The sequence below is a fragment of the Symsagittifera roscoffensis genome, chromosome 1 (assembly GCF_963678635.1).
Source record: "Symsagittifera roscoffensis chromosome 1, txSymRosc1.1, whole genome shotgun sequence".
Taxonomy (NCBI): Eukaryota; Metazoa; Xenacoelomorpha; order Acoela; family Convolutidae; genus Symsagittifera; species Symsagittifera roscoffensis.
In genome coordinates, this window is record NC_087062.1 from 92,501,642 (window position 1) to 92,518,915 (window position 17,274).

At 34.7% G+C, this 17,274-nt stretch overlaps 2 protein-coding genes across 2 annotated transcripts in view; one reads left to right on the forward strand and one right to left on the reverse strand.

Moving 5' to 3' along the window:
• LOC134852404 (protein dopey-1-like) overlaps positions 1 to 8,681 on the reverse strand; it is a 247,182-nt gene extending 238,501 nt beyond the window's left edge. The window contains exon 1 of the mRNA XM_063868547.1: positions 8,659 to 8,681. The gene's annotated coding sequence lies outside the window, so the exon portion shown is untranslated. The remainder of the gene's footprint in view (positions 1 to 8,658) is intronic.
• Positions 8,682 to 10,490: 1,809 nt separating this feature from the next.
• On the forward strand, positions 10,491 to 15,603 carry LOC134852488 (uncharacterized). Its single transcript, XM_063868552.1, has 5 exons — positions 10,491 to 10,678; positions 10,817 to 10,897; positions 12,033 to 12,154; positions 13,385 to 13,568; positions 14,939 to 15,603. Exons 1-5 carry the CDS (start codon positions 10,556 to 10,558, stop codon positions 15,065 to 15,067), a joined length of 639 nt encoding a protein of 212 aa, XP_063724622.1. The 5' UTR covers positions 10,491 to 10,555; the 3' UTR covers positions 15,068 to 15,603.
• The last annotated feature ends 1,671 nt before the right edge of the window (positions 15,604 to 17,274 follow it).

Sequence of the window (17,274 nt, forward strand, 5' to 3'; positions counted from 1 at the left end):
AGGAGTCTAATTTCACTTTATTTCAGTTATTTTTGTAATAATACTAGGTGCTCCAGAATCAATAAGACTAGTAATGTTTTTGAAAAAAAATTCTTAATCTTGAATATTGTAGTTTAAGAGGTTAGCCTTTTTATAGATGTCGAAAAATACATCTCCCAAGAAATTTTGCAGCAGGGCTATTTTTTTGGTAGTTTTTGTTGAAACTTCTACATTGTTGATATTTTTCTAACTGTTGATATTTTCAGTTCTCTTGAAAAGTCTTTTTGATTATGCACAATTTTTATTACCTTGCCCTAATTTCTCATGAAAAAACTGGAACTTTTTATTCAAGTTCGAGTTCTCCCCAAAAAAATACCAATCCAATTTCATCAATTCGTAACTAAAAATTTTTTCTGTATAACTTTTTTATTATATACTGTACATTTAAACAATTAAAAACGGCGAAAAAATTTTGTAAAAAAAATGATTAATCCGTTTTAAAAAAGCGTTTGATTACCACAAAAACAAATTTACAAATTTAACTTTCTGTTCAAATTTTCGGCGTTATCAATTATTTCAGCAATTTTCTCAAGAAAATCAATTTTCCTAGTTCTATTTAGATTATACGCCAAACAGACATGAAACGATTCTTTTTGTTTTTTTTGTTAGAAGGAGTTATCTATGCCAAAAAAACTCCGATAAGTGTCACCAGATGTATTTAGATCAGGTGTCAACTTTGCGTTCAGCTTCTTAGGTATCAATAGCATCACACCTCCACCATTTGACTTACATTTGATTTTTTGTTCCTATTGCGTCTGAAGCAAAAAGTAGGTTGCCCTTGAGGTTGCCCAAAGCCCAAGAGTTTATATTGTTTGTTTTATTGAACCAAGTTTCGCTTAAACCGTAAATTGAATCATCGCTTAGTGCTTTGACTAGACGTTTCAGTCTTTGATTTTTATCGCAGTGCCTTGGGCATTTTATGTGCAAAATTTTCAAGCAATTTTTATAAAATTGAAGCTTTTTGGGTAGTTGATCACTCCATGGTGTTGAATTAGGATGTATATTTTCTGATAGCATCATCAGGTGTGATACAAAAGTGATAATTTGAATTTTTGTAAACCTAGAAGCTGCAGCACCCACTCTTATGTTTTGATGCGGAAACTGATGGAGCTATTAATGAGAGTTTTTTCGCCTGGAGGTACAAGAAAACAAAAGACTCATCAAAATAAAAATTGCTTTGTACTTGAAACTTTTTAGATTTTTCAAAAGAGGAAAATTGACAATTTGTCAGGTCAAAAGAAAAAAAATCACAATTGAATCAAATATAACTGTCTTCACAGACGAAACTATGATGGGTAGCCACGCATGTGACTATATGTCTGAAACAATATCTCTGATTTAAAAAATCGATGCTGGTTGTATGGTCGACGATTAAAAATATACCGTCGAGAATCAAAAAAAATTAGATTTAGATTGGTTTCCATGGAGATTTTACGAATTTTGACAAACATAATATCCGAATCAATTTTTAAAAAATTGGATTACTCTGTCGTTTTATCCCAACATTCCCAAATTACAATTTTAGTTTTCTGGAAAAAAAAATTCGGAAAAAAATTTTAGTTTGGTTTTGTGTCCCAACTTGTCATATGAAGCATCATTATTTTCGTCAATTATAAAAATTTGCGTCATGTTTCTTCACAAATGAAGAATTTTTGTCAAGATTACTGTTTCTACTTGACATTTGGTTTTTTTAGTAATTACAAGCTCTGCGTATTAAATAAAAAATTCATCAGCATTTGCACATTTCCAATAAAACATCTTGTTTGTTTCATCTTAGATTATAACGCATTTGAGTTTTTCGTGTTCAAATTTTTTGACACCAGGAATTTTTTGAACTCTAACTGCTCCTGTAAGAATATATATTGGTATCAGTTGGTAAAGTTTCAAAATTTAAGCGTGTTCAAATGCTAGTGCCTAATTTTAAATTTTGGGGATTTTACTAGAAAATTTGAAAGATTCGAGCTCACCAACAAGGTTTGATGGTAACACTTTGGCTGAAGACTTTGATGTTGTGGATGTAGTCTTACCCATTTCCTACTGTCTAGTCTTTTTGTAGTTGATGATTAATTCCATATTTTTTCTAGAGCCTTCTTTTGCGCATAGAATTTGGAGAAAATTTTGTATTGTGTTCCTTCTAAGCTTTTTGATCTCCTGAATTACAAGTTTTTTTCAAATTTTTCTTCTTTTTGATATTTTCTGTACAAAACCTTACGGCTATATACAGATATGAAGCAAATATATACAATGTTGCGAATTAAAAAAAAATCGAAAGTTGTTTGAATGGAGCAATAAAATTTGTTGAGAGAATCGTGGTAGAATTTTGGTAAAATTCAGGTAAAATCGTGATAAATTGCAAGTACACTTGCTGAAGAAAGAAGAATCAAAAATGGTTATGAGAAAAAGAAGAAAATTTTTTAAACATTTACAATTCTAAAGGTATTTTTGTACGTTAAAACTATTTTTTTAAAGCTGTTATTTCTTTCATATTTTCAATTATCAGTGTATTTCCTTGTGTATAAAGGCTAAATATGTTTAAATGTGCCTTTATTTAAAAACTTTTATCAGGGTATTTCAAAATTTAAGGTTTTAAGTTTAAAGTTAAAATAAAAAATCAAAGGACACATTGGTTTTATCCTGAAATTCATTTGTTTGTTTTTAAGATTTGAAAACAAAAAAAAACGAAATTCAAAAACTTTTCCAAAAGTTAGTTTTGTTTAATAAGCACTCTAATTTAGAAACAATTATGCTTGAAATTTTTTTTGGAATATTATCAGTACATCGCATATAATGAAAGTGCTAAAAATTCCCTACAACCAAGTTTTCTCTAGAATTTTTAAACTTTATGTTTAAATCGACAAAAAAAATTGGAAATGTTTATTGTTTTTTTTCTTCGATATATGGAAAATGAAGTCGTTATATTGTTTGTTCTTATTTATATCACCAAAATGTTTGATGTTAATTTTGACCTTTTTTCCTTCTAACATTTTAACAGTTGCAATTTCGTCAGTTGCATACCTCGCCTCTTGCAATTTCTGCCACGTTTTTCTTGTTGCTGGCGAATGAAATTCCGTTACAATTATTGGCGCTTAGCTTTTTTGGAGCTTTTAAGGCTGAAATTATTTATATCCAAACAAATTTAATCTTCGTTAGAGTATTTGTAGCCATTATTCATAAAAATTTTCAAGCTTTTTTGTTAAAAACAAGTCATTGTTTTGAGTCTGTGGTAGAACTCTTTGAAAAAAAAACTATTTGAAGTTTTTTTTTCGAATTTAATCACAAATATCCTCCTCTTTGTGGTAAACTTTCTATTCAACTTCATTCTAAACTGTTTGATTCAGTTGTTTGTGTTCTTGGCTGTGCATTTTCTTTATATAACCTTTTCCTTTTTTTACAATGAAAATCAGAAGAATAATGCTTTTATGATACTTACGACCTTCTGATTATCATTGAAAAAAAGCGAAGATACTTACGACCTTCTGATTATCATTGAAAAAATCGAATATTTAAGAAAATCGATAAACAGTCAAAAACACAATCAACTGAAGTTACAATCAGGAGTCGCTTCGTCACATATTCCATCAAAACACATGGAGTTTTCTAGATATGGAAGTGATAATCATAAAAATGAGATGATTAGCGTTGATGTGTTTACAATTAACAAAGCTTGGGTGCACCATTAGATATATTACTCAGATTTTTCAGGACTTAAATTTGATGTGCAATTCGTGTTTGGTAAAAATCATATGAAGCTTTGTATTCATTCATTATATTCAGTGGTGTTTTTGTAAGATTCGATATTTTTGGCAAAAGTCTTTTTCTTTTGAAACTTTTAGAATACGATCTAGCACTGAAAATTATTTTTCAATTAAATTCGGATTCGGATTTTCTAGAAATGATTTCTCCTTCATATTGTGTCATACCAAAGGCAAATTAGATAATTTGATTTTATCTAACTTCGAATAAGGATTATTTGCTTTTTGAGATCGTTTAAAGCTTCCCATGTGAAACAACGTCTCCTTAGTAAAATGAGGCCTCCGCTTTTGATGTTGATTATAACTCCCTCATATTCGGGGCACAATAAGAATCTGCAGTTTGCAATCACCTTTTGTCACTGTTATTGTTTTTGGTATTGTGATCTCCTTATAAATAGTTGTGGTGAATTGTTTCTGTATATCGCAAACACAATTTCGATAAGCGTGCTCCAAGTTTTCGGCTGAATGAGAACTTGCATCAACACTTCATCAGTTGTTTCTATCAGCATTACATGCTGGTTTATTGGTAGCTGCGATTCTGTAACTCAATGTTTAATCATGCTTTTACTTTGACTTCTGAGCAAAAAAATCTTGAACAGAATATACGTGAAACAGAAAAAACAGTTTTTCTTTTTAAGTGCAGTAATCAAAAAAACTAATCTATCAGCTTTTTCTTTATTGGAATTGTAAACTAAGATTACTGAGTTTACAGTTTCATAATCAACATGTACGTCAAATATATCATGAAAACAACTTATCGATTTACTATCCTAATTGATGAAACGAGAAAATGGTTGAGAGCTCGTCGAGATAATCTGTGAACTGTGACTGTACAAATTTTTGTTCGACCGAATACTGAGTATCCTGGTCTGGTTTGCAAGTTGTTTCTTATTCTGTCGTCGACTTGCGATGGTAAAATTGCTAGATGGTAGAGTTCCCTCCAATCAAGTTCCCTCCATTTTTTAGATTTCATTTTGGGCCCTTTCTTCCGTGTTAAGATTGACCAAGAGGTTGATGAAACTTCCCGCTCTCTTTTTGTAAGCATTCTTCCGTCAGAAGACGATTCACGTTTGTTAATTTTGATACGTAATTTGTTTTTTTTCCATGGCAGAGTAAAAATAAAAATCTACTTTATTTCAGTGCTTCATTTCAGTGCGCAAGCCTTTAGATTTAATTGCTTCATTAAAGCCTCATTTTTTTTACCTGAAATATTCAGAAACTAAACACCATCTGAAAAATTTACAACTTTTTTTGACAATGATCATTTTAATGATCAAATTTACATCTTTCAGAAATTGTCTACAGCGCATGCAACCTCCGTTTTTTTAAGAGTAATAAAGAAAAATTATAAATTCCTTGCAATCTTTAACTTTCGTCTTACAAGTTTTGGGATTGCGATCTCCAAGATTCTTTTTTTTGTTTTTAACTCCCTAAGAGGGTAATCAGAAGATCAAAATCATCATAGTAACCGAGGTTACAGTCAGGAGTCCCATCATCATGTATTCCAGTCAAAGTCCTTGGAATTTTCTAGATATGGAAGTGATAATGATAACACAAGATTACAATTGTTGATGTCCTTTCGATTAAAATCGATACGGGTTATGTTTCTTCAATAAGAACACGCAACTCGACGCGAGAAAGTATAATATACAAGTGTTACAAATAAAAAATTTCGTCGAAAGTTGTTTTGTCATTTATTGTACGCAAGCGGCGTTCGCAATCTTTATTTCCAGCGAGACTCTCTGTTTTAAAAAGCTGCCTCCTCTGGGTTACTCAGTGCATATGCTTAGGTTTTTACAAAGTTTGCTCAAAAAAAATTTCTGGGCAGGGGCCGGCCGCGCCCTGAATCTCAAAAGCTAGCGGTTGAAAAAGATGCCCATCAACTACTAGATCTTTATACTTGTCATTTTTTTGCTCTTCCGCTTCAGCGGCAGCCGTACCAGGGTTACAAACAGACCCGGCATTAATCCTACAAGGAGCTAAGGAGTCTACTACCGTTACATCCCACAAGAGCTGCTTACCAACAGCCCATAGAACGAGCGTCAAACCGTCTGGTCGATTCTGATTGGTCCTGTAGAGGTGTCGTGGTTCTAAAACAGACGGAATGTGAGTAGAAGAAAAACTCTGTTTTGTACGGGCATTCAGGTTTGAATGCCTAGAGAATCTCCCTGCACTTTTGAGGCAAGAAAGACTATGCCAACCATTTTCGGTAACGTCTTTTCCGCACACGCATTTATGCCGTTTGCATATTTTTGAGCCTAATCGAAGTCCTATCGCAATTCTGAGTTGTTGGTTCGACAGTTTTAACCTTAAGTTATTGCACGGGATGACTTTCAACCATTGGAAGCCAAATCTATCTTGGAACGCATTGATTCTTTTCACGTCCGTTGGTTCGAGTCGTAAAATCAAGTCTGCAGTTTCGCTGTCAAAAATTGGCTCTGTCCAATTTTTTAGGATTTGATTTTCCGGAGCCATTTCAATTTTTCCAAGTTTAAACCACCGTTTAAGCGCATCATCATAGGTTCCATCCACATGCTCCAAACCAAAGATTTCGCTCAAGGCATTTTTTGCTCCTTCTTGTGAGACTAAGAAAGCGGATAAAGCGAGTAGACGAGCGGAAGAAACGCCCAACCCACCTTTGGCTGCCGGGAGAACTGCTTGTAAAACTTGGTTATCTTCCATTTTCACATTAGCGACCTTGCATAACGAATTTCTCAGTAATTTGTCGTAGTGTTCCAAAAAATCATTTTGCAAAAAACAAGGGCTCGTATGCAAAAAATATAGGAGTTTTGACATTCGAAAGAAATTTTTTAGGAGGTAAGAACCATAATGGGCGTCTAGTTTTTCAATGACAACCGAGATTTCTTAAAGCTCCTGATTTTTTTCGTCATTCAATTCTTTTCGGCAAAGCTCGCCGCTTGGAGATCCTAAAATGAAGAGTTCTTTTTTTATTACTATTTTGGGGCATATCTTTCGAAATTGTGTTAAAACTGAATTATACTGTGTACTCTTAATCGGTCCCTAAAAACAAAGTTTGCACTTCTCAGTGTTCAAGCTCAGGCCGTAAATTTGTTCCAATTTCGGAATACTTTCAAGGTCCCGGAGTACAACATTATAGTAGTCGGCTAAATTTCCATCATCTAAATACCAGATGTTAATTTTCGACTCCAACTGTTTGACTAGTGTTTGAATTGTTTCCGCAAAAAGGGGTGGGGCTTCAGGATCACCTTGCTGAGTTCCGTTTTTTGTCATTATGACAGAGCTTCCGTAAAAAAGGTAACTAAGTTTACTATACGCGCAATGGGTGTAATTATACAATCCGGCGGGCGATTTGAATAGACATGATTCAGCAGTGTTTCTCTATTTAGAGAGTTAAAGGCATTCTTAAAATCTAGTTTTAAAAGAGCAGTGCATTTTGGATTGTCGTCGCGTTCAATTAGGTGTCGAAACGAGTTTGCAGCTACTTCCTCATTTGGTACCGCATCCTACCTGTATGTTTCCGAAAAAATTTTGTCACTCGGAGAGGGCCTTGCTTCCAGCGCATTTAGACGCAACACATCTCAGCGTGTTTCCAATGGCAATCGGTCTCAATCCTCCGCCTATCTTTATGAGGGCGATAAGCTTTGCGCCAAAAAAGAAAGGTCTTAGGGGTTTGGGTATTTAGCCATCTCCAATAAGGTTTATCAGCTTGGTAAGCGATTTCAGAAAATTAAGTCCTGCACTGCCATTCAACTTACTAACAAGATCATTAAAAATTTGAGGAACTATTTTATCAGGACCTGCAGCTGATCCGTTCGGAAAGGGCATTATCTCTTTATATAGGTCGAATTCGGTTACAAAAAACTACATAAATTTTCTGGATTTGGAGCTGCAATTTGGCTCGCTGAGGGTGCTTAGACTACAATTTTTGATAGTTATCAGTTGAATAAGGAGCAATTTCGTCATCCGAAGCAGCAAACCTTATCCCTCCATTTATATTTCCTTCATCGAGCTTACTACTTATTGCTTTATTCTCTGCTCGAGGTCACTCAGAGGCGGGCTTGAAACTTGGGGATGGGATTTTGGAAGTGACACGTCATTTGCTCAATTTTTTTATCAAAGAGCTCATGCTTGTGGACTGTTTGTGTCCACTTCTTTTCGGTTGCTCCAAAAAAAGAACGACGTTAAAAAAATAGCCATTTTGTAAAATCTTCTACCTTGTAGAAGATGTCATTTATTTTGTCTGACAGACTTTTCATCAAGGGAACACGCGATTTTTTTGGTACTCTCTTGAGTACTAGGACATTTGAGATGGCTGTGTTATCATAATAGTCTAGCACTAAATCATTACCTATTGTTGCTTTATTAACAGATTTTACATGAACGCATAAAGGAAACTGAAACCTTTGGGTTTTCTTAGGGTCGCTAAGAGAAATACTTACACAACTGATATGATAACAACTAGAACAACAATCACATCTAATCCAACTTATCAGTCCTGAAGGTTTTAAGCAATCTTTGCTTGTACAATCTTTGTTGTTTTTCCTCATCTTGACGCAGCATAAAAGTAAAAAGGTTAAAAAAGAGTTTTGACTGGACTTTAGGGGACTGAACTAACCCATGACAAGCGGTTAATGGGATTTTTATAAATCAGCAAATAAGAAAAAATAAAAGACGATTAAATTAATTTAAATTTTAAAATCGAAATACAAAAATCAAAAAAAAAAAACAATCTCACACGAGCTCAGTAAGTCCAGCGGTGCACAACCAGGCTCTTCCAGCCAGTTCCAGTTTCCCACCTCCCCACAGAAAGCCACTTGAAAGACCTGTCTCTAAAATCTCTCAGAGGGCGCTCCACAAACAGGCACAAACATCAAACATAACAAATCTATTTAATAAGTTTATCACAACAATTAGGCTAAAAGATTCTTGACACGACCAGATTTGCAAAGAACTGATCAAATAGTTTCTCATCATGAAAAAATGGTAGTCATACGCAAACCATTTATGGTCATACAGTTTCGCTATGGGAAAAAAGTAGTTATATAGTCCCTAGTATGAACATTTGTAAAAGTATGAACTGAATGCTGAATCGGAAACTGTATGGGAATTGTATGACTAGCAACTTTTGTCAACCCGTGTTGTTATTTCTCTTGAGAGTAGCTGGTTTGGGTTGGTCCTTTTTTTTGCGGTTTTTATCAGATTTTCTACTCTTATGTTCAGACTTTGCAGACCTATGTTCAGACTTTGCAGACTTTGTAGACTCATGTTCAGACGTTGCAGACTTATGTTAAGAGTCTGCAGGCTCATGTTCAGACTTTGCAGACTTATGTTCAGACTTTGCAGACTTTAGCCTTCTTGGATATTATGAATTTTCGGTCCCCTCGCGGAACGATTCAAACTTTGCAGACTTTTTGTTTATACTTTGCAGACTTTACGTTCAGACTTTGCAGATTTACGTTTGGACTTTGCAGACCTTGGCCTGCGTGGTGAATATGAATTTTCGGTCCCCACGCGGATCAATTCAGACTTATTAAGTCTGAAAATAAAACCACGACCTCCACCCGGGTGTCCTGATTGTTGAGAACCTCACCTTTTTTTCTTCGCTTGGAGTTTGTGCAATGTTTGTTTTAACTTCATTTGCAAAAATTGTCGTGGGTAATGTTCTGATGATCTTCATTGCTTCGACATTTTTGCAAGCATGACAAGCCTTGTCAGTTGTTGTTTCGTGATCGTTTTTCTTGTCGCTGGCATTATTGGCGCTTGTTTTTTTGAAGACTGATTATTGGCTTCCTATGCTGCACCAGTCACCGTGATTACCTTTTTTTGGCGCCCAGAGATCTCGCACTCTTGGCATTCATGTAGTGAAGGTATGTGAAACGGGATTTCTAGATCTTCCCACAGTATAAAGCCATCCATTCTCGATTTCTAAGACCAGTCCGTCAGCTTTTTCTCTTGTTCTTCAATTTGTATATTAACTTCTAAAGTTGCTCTGCCTACTGACCCGGTTCAGTTACGACACAGATCTCACGCTGGATTAAAGGGCTATGATTGATGACTTCTGGTAATTGGAAAATTGATTTTTCCGCGATATCGTTGCATACAAAAAGCATATTAGACATTTTGATTTTGGCTAATTTAGGGTAAATGTTCTTATGTCCATGAAACCTTGGAAAGCATCCCATGGGAAAAACCGTTCTTTTACATTGAATTATTCCTTCGTTTTTGTTGATGCTTATGAGTTGCTCTGCTGCGGGGTGGGCAATAATTGTCAGTGTATGCAGTTTGCGGTCAATTTTTTGTCAGAGTTATTGTTTGTGAGATTGTCATCTTTTGTTTAGGGTATTGTTTGAGTATATCGAAAGCACAGCTTCGATATGCCTGTGCCAGATTTTCGGCTGATTTGACAATTACTTTCGTGAATGGGGGGATCATTTTGATTATTTGGATTTGTTTTGTTTCTTCCGTCGATATGTTTGCTGTTAGCGCATTTCTGAATTTTGCCCTGATTTAATCAGCACTTCATGATTAATGGCTTGCTAAGATTTCGTCAACTGTTGCACTGGTGGGGGGGACCTTTAATATTTTATTTTCTCTTTTATAATTGCAGAAATCAGAACGCTAAAACGTTAACAGCTGCAAAAACTTTTCTCTGATGTGAAAATTTTCAAATACAACATTTCGATTATTGCCTTCGTCTATTTGACATCATGCTGGTGTAAAAAAAACTGTTTCATACTATTCGTTTCACATACTTTGAATACTTATTTATAAGACAAAACAAAATGACCGAAGTCGAGGAGCAAGGTGATGCTGCTTTCAAAGCATTCGAGCCATTATTCCCTTGCCAGAACAAGAAAATACAGGAATCCCTTGACAAGACAACTTTCTCGAGGCATCGTCAAGCGGTAATTTTATTCTAACAATTGAATAATTTTAACTGAAGGTCATTTTGTTTCGCAATCATAAATGTAGTTTTTTTTCCGTGAGAGTAAGCAATGAAAATCTGTTAGGTTTTGTGAAAGAATCCTCTCTTTTTTCTTCAGGTGAATCAAGCATCAACAGTTCTTGATACCAAGCAGCCGAGGGTTTACATACATCAACATCTCAAACTGAAAAAACTTCAAGTGAGTATATTTCTCAATCATGTGTTGCTTATTAAATCGAAATTTTTGTTTTATTGCTTAATGTGGGCCTTTGTTTTTGTCAATGGGTCTAGTTTTGATAAATTCCCACAGTACCATGAGTGCCAAAATTTTTGAATGCAAATTTTCCTTGATCGATTTGGGCCACCAATTTCTTCACTTATTTTCAACCAAAAAATATAAAACTATCCGAATGCAATTTTTTGAGCTCTTCTACTGTTTCCCCTACCAGTATTTGTTATTCTTGTAACTTTTGTTCTCGTCCTTTAAATTGGATTAATTACCATTCAAAAAGATTTTGTCGCAAAAAAACAACTTCATGAAATCAATTGTTCACTGTTGTTCGCGGTACGGCCATCAATAAAAGCTCATAAAAACACTTTTGGCTTTTATGCGAGGTTTTTTTTATCCGAGACTTATGCGACTGATTTTTCATTTAAGAGTTTTGTGGCTGCTTTTTTGGGGCTTATGCGGCTGATGTTTTGGGTCTTTCCCTTTAAAGACCCTCCAGCTTACTGGCAAAACAATTATAGACCCTCCAGCTTGTCAAGTATTAGTTGATATTATAACAATTGTTGTGTTTTCATTCGTAAGAGCGTTCATACAAACTCATTCTTTGTTCTTGTTAGTAATGATATTAGCTCTCCATAGAGTTACAACCTATGCATAAATAAATATGTACATGCTAGTTCACTGTGTTTTCACATGTTTTTGTTTTGTCCGAGCAATTTAAAGAGAGGTTATATTTTAAATTAATTTGGAAAAACAACATTCTAAACCTTAGTTTTCGAAAGGCTATGATCGGAACATTCTGTGCTACTTGCACGGTAACCGGCTATCCTTACGGCTAATTGAAAATTATTCTCAATAAGATAACAAGTAAAGTAATTGCATTCGCTATTTAAATTACTGACTAGCTATTCATAAGTCCGAGAAGCGTGATTGGCGAGTCAACCGTTTTTACCAGAATCATGTTTTATTTAAAAAACATCAATGGTACAATTTCTCTCAAAATTAACATTTTGACGTTCAAATTTGGCAGTTTAACCGCAAAATTACTTGTAATGCGAACTTGCGCAACCCTTTAAGTTAAATTGATTTTAAATTTGTGTTCTAGCTCGAAGAAGAAAGACTGGCGACAATTGAGAGAGACAATCGTCTTCTTCTGGAGAGAATTGCCAAAATTATGCGTACCACTGGAAGCATTGATAATAACAATCTCAACCGAGATGTAAAAAGGTATTAAGTTAGCCTTGTTATACCTAAGTTCTTGAATATCTTTATTTAATTGGCTTAGATTGATCGTCTGTATTTCAAGCCTTGTGTTTAATTTTTTTTTCTACAAATTGTGGTGCTTTATCTCCCACTCCATCCTCTCACTGTCCAAACTAGTTTTCAACTGCTCAATTTATCTGAAACAGAGTCACCTAATTAGAATTGACTTAAAATCAAGTCGCTGCATGTACTGCCACCCAGTTGCAAAACCGGAAAAATCTTTTGAGAAGAAAGATCAAAAATTTGAAATATCAGATTAAAAGAATATTGGAAAGTGCAATTTTTGTCTTTATGAGCATAATCAAAGTTATTAGTTTTTTTTGTGTAGCTTTAATTGCCCTACACAACCACGAAATAGCAATTCAGCACTGCCAAGTCTGACTTCAGCCAGCAGATGCAAACTAGGAAAACTAACTGACTCGAATCGGAGGGGAGATTGGTTTTCAAGACCTGCTTCTGTCTCTAACTCACTAACTAGGGCCAAAAATTTAGAGGCTTCCGGTGTGTACCTTAACGCATTTGTCAATTCGGGGACTATGGACAACAGTCTTGACAAAGAACGCGCTAGAAAATCGTCTAGCAGGTGTTTGAAGTAAAAAAAAAGCATCGTTTTGGTTTTGGTTTGAGTGTTTTTATTTCCAGTCTTCGTTTTAAAAGAATTCAAATTTGTCTTCCTTGTGCGTGTTTCAATTCGAATGAATCTTTCCATTGTCATAAAATAGTTTCATTAAGTTCAGAGAACTGAAAAACACGCTTAAATTATAGTTAAGCTACGGCAACATTAAAGACGTCCATTAGTTTATGCTTGATGTCATGATGTCATAATTCTTTTTTGAAGTGTGGATTGTCTTAAACGATTTTTCTGTTCGTTTTCATCGTTAATGGATGATGGGTGTTATGATGCTTACTCAACAAAATCTTACCGGGTAAATTTAGTGAAAACGTCAGGAGCAAACAATTGGAGCTTGCGTGTGACTGCTTTCGTAAAGGTCATGTTACACTGTTTTGTCCCGATAGCTTTTTCCGAATGAGAGCATTGTCACAGGGTTTAAAGATTATTTCGTGTTCTCAACTATTCGATTGATCCTGCTTGGTAAGGTTCGTTTTTACTTATCATATTTTGGAATTGTTTGTTATCCAGGTGTGTGTAATGTGGTTTTACTGAAGGTAGTGATATGATATTGTTTGTGATAGTTTGTCAATTGAGAGGCGTCAGCGAGAACTGTTGCGCATCACCAATGAGAACAAGCAAATCCTTGGCCGCATCATGAACCGGAAGACGACGAGTCAGTACAGCAGGGAGAACTGGGAGCCTAAATGGAGGAAGGAGGAATACTACATGGCACAGCTGTCACGATTCCAACCAGTGTCCTCAAAAGTAAGAAACAAGGCAATTTATTATTATTATTATTACTATTTTTATTATTATTATGATCTTTATTTTTGTTATTATTAATATTATTATGATTACTTTTATTAGTTTTAATAAAAAAACAAATGAACGTTACTGCTTCTACTAACTGTGTCCCATCCCTTGAAGCCTCTCTATCATCAGTAGAACGTGTTGGGGGCTGAACGGTCAGTAGACACCTAACTGAACCCATGCGGCAGTAACCAGCGAACAAGCCCAAGTGTGGTTTTCAAAACGCCGAAGACGCTTTGAAAACCATATAATTAAATTTTTTTAAAAAAAACTTGAAACATGCAGGCACTTCACATCTGTCATTCTCCGTCATTATCCATATAAACCATCGAAGGATAAACCAGGTTTTCGACACACCAACAGAAAACGTAAATGTTGCATAATACTTATGTAACAATGATGTAACAGTTACGAAAGTCTTGCAAAATTTCATTCAAATGATGTAAGTTTCGGCTGACTTATACACTTTCTAAGGGTGGGAACGAACGATGGCTTAGGGTTCATTTTTGCGGCCGATTTTGAGTACCTCAAAAATTTAATCTTAAGGCCTTTTCTGTTGTGATTCGATTTCTTAAAATTCTGAAGTTTTCCCCGTCAAAAATTATGGCTTGAATTTTATAGATCATTTTTAGACTGGAAGTTTCAGATTGACTTTACAATTTATTTCTCCTGGGATTGTTTTAACTTTTCTGCTGTTTTCAACTGATTCGTATGGCTCTTGAATCAATTCAGTCCCCTATCACGCAGTAAAAAAAACAATAAAAAGAACATTTAAAATCTAGGTTATAATTTTCAACCTATTAGATTCAATCATTGATAATATGCTATTTTTGCTAGGTTGTATTTTTTTATCTTATTTTTCGAGTTAGTGTCATCGAAATCGAAATATGTGTCTGGTGTGGTTTTTTTTTCTCGGGTAATTTAGTCCCGCTTAAAAATGATTCGAAATTGATGAACTGTGTGATGCTTATTGATTCACAAATTTGAATCGATTTTGTAACCAAAAAAAGTTGGACAGTTTATCGGGCAGTTGGAACATCCGTGGCTCTGCCCTGATACGAGCAGTCTTGTTTGGTTGGTTCAAGTGAACTACTTTTTTACTATCTCGATTCGCTTCTGTTCAATCCTAAGTGTTTCAGTTGAATAAACGCTTTCTTCTATCACTCACGCCTGATCAAAGTTGACTAATGACGAAAAAACAAGTTTAAGATTTTGCTGATGTTTTTTTCAATGAACTTTGATCAATGATCGTACAAAAATTTCTGATGTGTTCATTTTTCATACGTGGTTTGTAAAAAAACTTTGTCGACCGCTCTGTGTTTAAGACCAAAAAGAGCGAAGAGAAAGGCGAAGAAAATGCACAGCCGGAGAACGACGGAGATCAACAACAACAGACAACTGACAGAAAGTCACAGAAGACCAAAAAGGAGTCTAAACAGCAGGAGAAGGCCTAGGAGAGAAAGGAAGCTTGAAAACAACAGAAAAGATGGTCATATTGTGTCTTTATGAACCGACTTCAGTAAAGTGAATTTATGTTTGTTCACATGGCTCATTTTCCATTTATACATTCCCAAATTATGGATATCAAAATTTTAGTCCAAATTTTTTGCTCTCATTTGAGGTTTTTGAGTAACTTTGGCGAACATCTGGCGCTGTTAAGTCATGTTGAAAACTGTATATGTTTTTACAGGTTATAAAAAGGCGGAAAAATACCTAGTGATTCTGCTAAATTTGGAAAATGGTAATAATGATTAACATAATCGAAGCTTGTAAATATCATAAAGGAATTTTTTCTCTTGTTGTAGATATATGGTATCTTGATAGTGCAAATTAAGTCGATTTGATCAAATTGGACTGCTAAACAATTATAGGAGCTTTTCACATTCACTATGTATTTATTTCTGCAGAGGCAACAATATCTGAAGAAACTTTACCCTAAAAACTGCCCTTTATCATGGTTTCTCCCTTAGAAGAAAAAAAACCATTTGAATCGGCTTTATTTATTCGCTACTTGTAAAATATGTACATAGAACTTAAGTAGGAGCTCAAAATCAAATGAAAGTTATAAAAAAAGATAATTTTTTTACGTTTTGCTTATAATGAGACTGTCATAAAGACATGAGTAGCCAAGAAATATACAAAAGAAAGTGATTTTTTCAATGCATGTCATTTGTTAGAACGGGGCTTCGCCCTAATTTACGATCAGTCGTGTTTGTCTTTTTCGGCATATTTTCCTCGAAATAAATTTCAGTCGAAGCAATTTATGATCTGAAGCTTTTGAGAGATCTTTTTTTTTCGATATCTCCATTTTTTTTCAAATTAGAGATTTTAATCATTTTTAACATGCTGTGTTTAAGATGTATCGCAAGTGGTGCGATGCTCCGTTTCGCTTCTGCGTAGAAAAGCTGTAATTATCTAAATATTTAAACAGAATTTGGGGGAAAATATAACATTCATTTGAGTTCTAAAATATCAACCGTATAAATTAAAAATAAACGTGAGCTCTTAATTATAAATTTCATTAGTCGAGGTGGATTTTTTGCAGACAAATGCTGCAAAATTTTTTTTTTCATTTGACGGTCAAAATGATAATAATTAATTTTAGCCGTTTCTTTTCGAGCAGCACATCAATTTAGCCAAACAGTACAATCGCAACAAGACAAAGCCAAACTGTGCACTGGATAGGCGCACAATTTGGTATCTGTAGGTCACTGGAATCCGGAGACAAATTTTTAATCATGTTACAAAATTTAAGTGGATTCCATTTGCAAAACATCCGTGGATTCCGCGTACAAGTACGCGTAATGAAAATTTTGGCAGCTAATTTGTGAAATCCGCAACTAGCGAAAATAACTAGTTGTTCCGGATTCCGAAAATTGTAAATGGACTCCGAAATTGTTTTATTACACTGAATTAAGCTTGTGCTTGAACAAATAAGAGCTAGAGCTTGAAGTAATATCCAGCAAATGCGGATAAAAACAAGATTTAGCCATTTTCAGTGGAACTCATGAACAACCTTTTTAGTTTTCGTTAAGTACAATCGTGAATGTAAAATCGTTTTTGAATTTCCCATTTTTTCGGATCATAATTTGGGAAACGCACCGAAAAGCCAAAATCATCTTTTAAGATTAGCACTGACAATTGTATAATGCTTCAACGGTTTACTGTTTAAAATGTATTGCAAAAGCTGCGATGCTTCGCCTCTGTGTAGAAAAGCTCTTATTCGGGGTGTATATAAATTTTATCAGTCGGAGTGGAATTTGTTGCAGAAAAAATGCTCCAGAAATGATTTTTTTCATTGGCCGGTGGGAAAGATAATAATTCAATTTAGCTGTTTTTAAGCAGCACATCAATTCAGCATGAGTATTGGATTTTTAAAATGGAAGATAAGGAATTTAATAGCAATTTTAGAGTTTTTAGGCCAAGAATGATCCAATTTTTTTAAAGTTTTTGCTTGCACAAGCTGTGGCGCAACATTAGAAGGCCAAATTGTGCACTGGATAGGCGCACTATTTGGTATCTGTATGACACTGGAATCCAGAGAAAAATCGTTAATTATGTTCCAAAATGTAAGCGGACACAAAAACCTTTTTTGTGTCCTCAGACCAAAAGCGGCTGTCATAAAGCACTACTACCACGACAAATTTTGAAACAAAAAGTT